This window comes from Nothoprocta perdicaria, unplaced genomic scaffold, assembly GCF_003342845.1.
Source record: "Nothoprocta perdicaria isolate Ctin4 unplaced genomic scaffold, notPer1 scaffold_357, whole genome shotgun sequence".
Lineage (NCBI taxonomy): Eukaryota > Metazoa > Chordata > Aves > Tinamiformes > Tinamidae > Nothoprocta > Nothoprocta perdicaria.
Window position 1 is genome coordinate 474,641 of NW_020455596.1, and position 2,128 is coordinate 476,768.

Consider the following 2,128-nt stretch of genomic DNA (forward strand, 5'->3'; position numbering starts at 1 on the left):
GGCTCTCCCGAGCAAAAACAGGATCATGTTGTTAAAATAGCGTGACATTGGGAATCATTTACAAATAACTTATTTTATTAAAAAAAAAAGATGAAAATCCATGCCATTTTCATTCTAATTCGACACAGACTTTGCCTGCTATTAATAGGGTTTGATACTACTAATTGCCATTTGCTTTGAGCGAGGGTTAGATTAGACAGGGACTTTCTGATGAGCAGCTCGTGCACCCGATGTCCCCTGGGTCCCCAAGGGCTGGCCAAGCAGGTTCCAGAGACCAGCAGCCCCAGCTGCAGCTTGGCGCGGTGATGGGGAAAATAATAATCATTAAAAAAAGCCCGTAGAACGCCACAACTTTAACCTGCTCAAGTTTAATGTTACCGTTAGTATTGAAAACCAAGTATGCAGCCCTGCAAATGTACTCGGCATTTTATAAACAGGAACGAACGGGTCATTGCCCCAGAAAAAGGGCAGGGGTGCGTGAGGGGGGAAAGAAACTTCACTGGGGTGGTAAGAAACCACTGAGGAACGGGTGAGTCTGTTGCTTGCAGCACGCCCGCCCGGTGTGGAATGCCGAGCGCCAAGAGATTCCCCTCTAGCACCTCTGAGACTGGGCAAACATGGGAGAAAAACGGGTCTGATCCCATTGTCTGGTGGCCGCAAGTGGCCAGTGAACGCCTGGAGTGACAGAGCATGGAAACCTCCGTCCTCGTGAACTGAGAACCGGGAGAAACTCGGTGCATGCGGCAAAGGAGAGGTGTCACCCTGGGCGAGGACGGCCCCGGAGCCCTTCCCCTCTGCCCAGGGGGACCAGCCACCCTGGCAGCCCTCCCTGCACCCTGGGCACCCTGGAGGCACCCGTGGGGCTTCCAAACGTGGTGGCAACCAGGTGACTGGTCAGGCAACAAGAGCAGCCCCAACGCTGCGGGACGTTGGGCAGGTGCCCGGCGAACCCGAGCTGCTCGGAGGTGTTCTGGGTCTGCGTGGCTGGAGGGACAGCTCGCCCTGCAGCGCAGGGAGCACCCGCAGCACAAAGAGGAAAAGGCAATGAGCAATAAATAAGCAGGAGAGAGGTGTTAACGTAGAGGCAGCTGCCAGAGGAACTGCGGTCCCCACACGTGGCACGGGAGTGCCCGTGTGCCCCACGTGCCCCAGCAAGCGGCTTCCCCTGCGGCTGCACTGGAATCGCCTCGGAGGTATCGGCAGGAGTCTGCCCATGCCGCCTCCTTTCGGGGTGCTGGGGAGTGACAGGGGATGGGGCAGATTCCCCTGGGACCGCAGTGCGAGTCTGCAGTGTCCCCTGCTGCGCATCCCACAGCGGCTCCCGCCGGGATCTGCCCCTACCCTTACAATTTACAACAACCTAAACCCAACTGCAAAGTCTAGAGAAAGAAGGGATGGATCCTGGCTTTCCCAGCTGGCTTCCTGAGCAATGAATGAAAAATCATTCATTTCATTCATGAGAATGAGAACATCATTCATGGGAGCTGGGAACTTACCAGCAAGGCGTGCCCTCGTGCGGGTGCTTGGGTGCCAAGGGCCTTTTGGGGACTCACCCACGAAACACGGCCCAGAACCAGCACAGGCCGGGAAACTCGGGGCACAGAGCGGCGCTTCACCTGAGTCAAACCTTTTCACCCCATTGATCCCACGAATTGCGGCCCCAAACACGCGTCTCAAGGACGCAGCCTGAGCTAGGAGGTGTCCGGCGGAGCCCTCCTCGCGCTCGGCGTGCCCAGCCGGCTCCTCTCGCGCAGGTGGATCTTCTGGTGCTGCAGCAGGTGCTGCTTTTGGGTGAAGCGCTTCAAGCACTCGCCGCACTGGTACGGCCTCTCCCCGGTGTGGATGCGCTGGTGCCGGATCAGGTTGGAGGGGTGGCTGAAGGTCTTCCCACAGTACGAGCAGCCCAGCACCCCTCCGCTGCGGCCCGAGTGCACCCGCTGGTGGATGACCAAGGTTTTCTTCTGGGAGAAGCTCTCCTGGCACTTGTTGCACTTGTAGGGCTTCTCCCGCGCCTGGCTCCTGGGGCTGGGCCTGCGGCTGCCGCCGCCACCGCCGCCTTTCATGCGCTTGGGGCTGCCGCTGGCGCCCGGCGCGCGGCTGGCAGCTCGGGCCCTGCCGCCGTGCCTGG

General features: G+C 59.0%; 1 protein-coding gene across 1 annotated transcript in view; it reads right to left on the reverse strand.

Annotated features, from left to right (window-relative positions):
* Window positions 1–885: 885 nt before the first annotated feature.
* Window positions 886–2,128, reverse strand: part of LOC112951559 (zinc finger protein 282-like) — a 5,945-nt gene continuing 4,702 nt past the window's right edge. Inside the window, exon 7 of the mRNA XM_026044267.1 lies at window positions 886–2,124. Within this exon, the coding sequence (XP_025900052.1) occupies window positions 1,692–2,124 (433 nt within the window). The 3' untranslated portion in view covers window positions 886–1,691. The remainder of the gene's footprint in view (window positions 2,125–2,128) is intronic.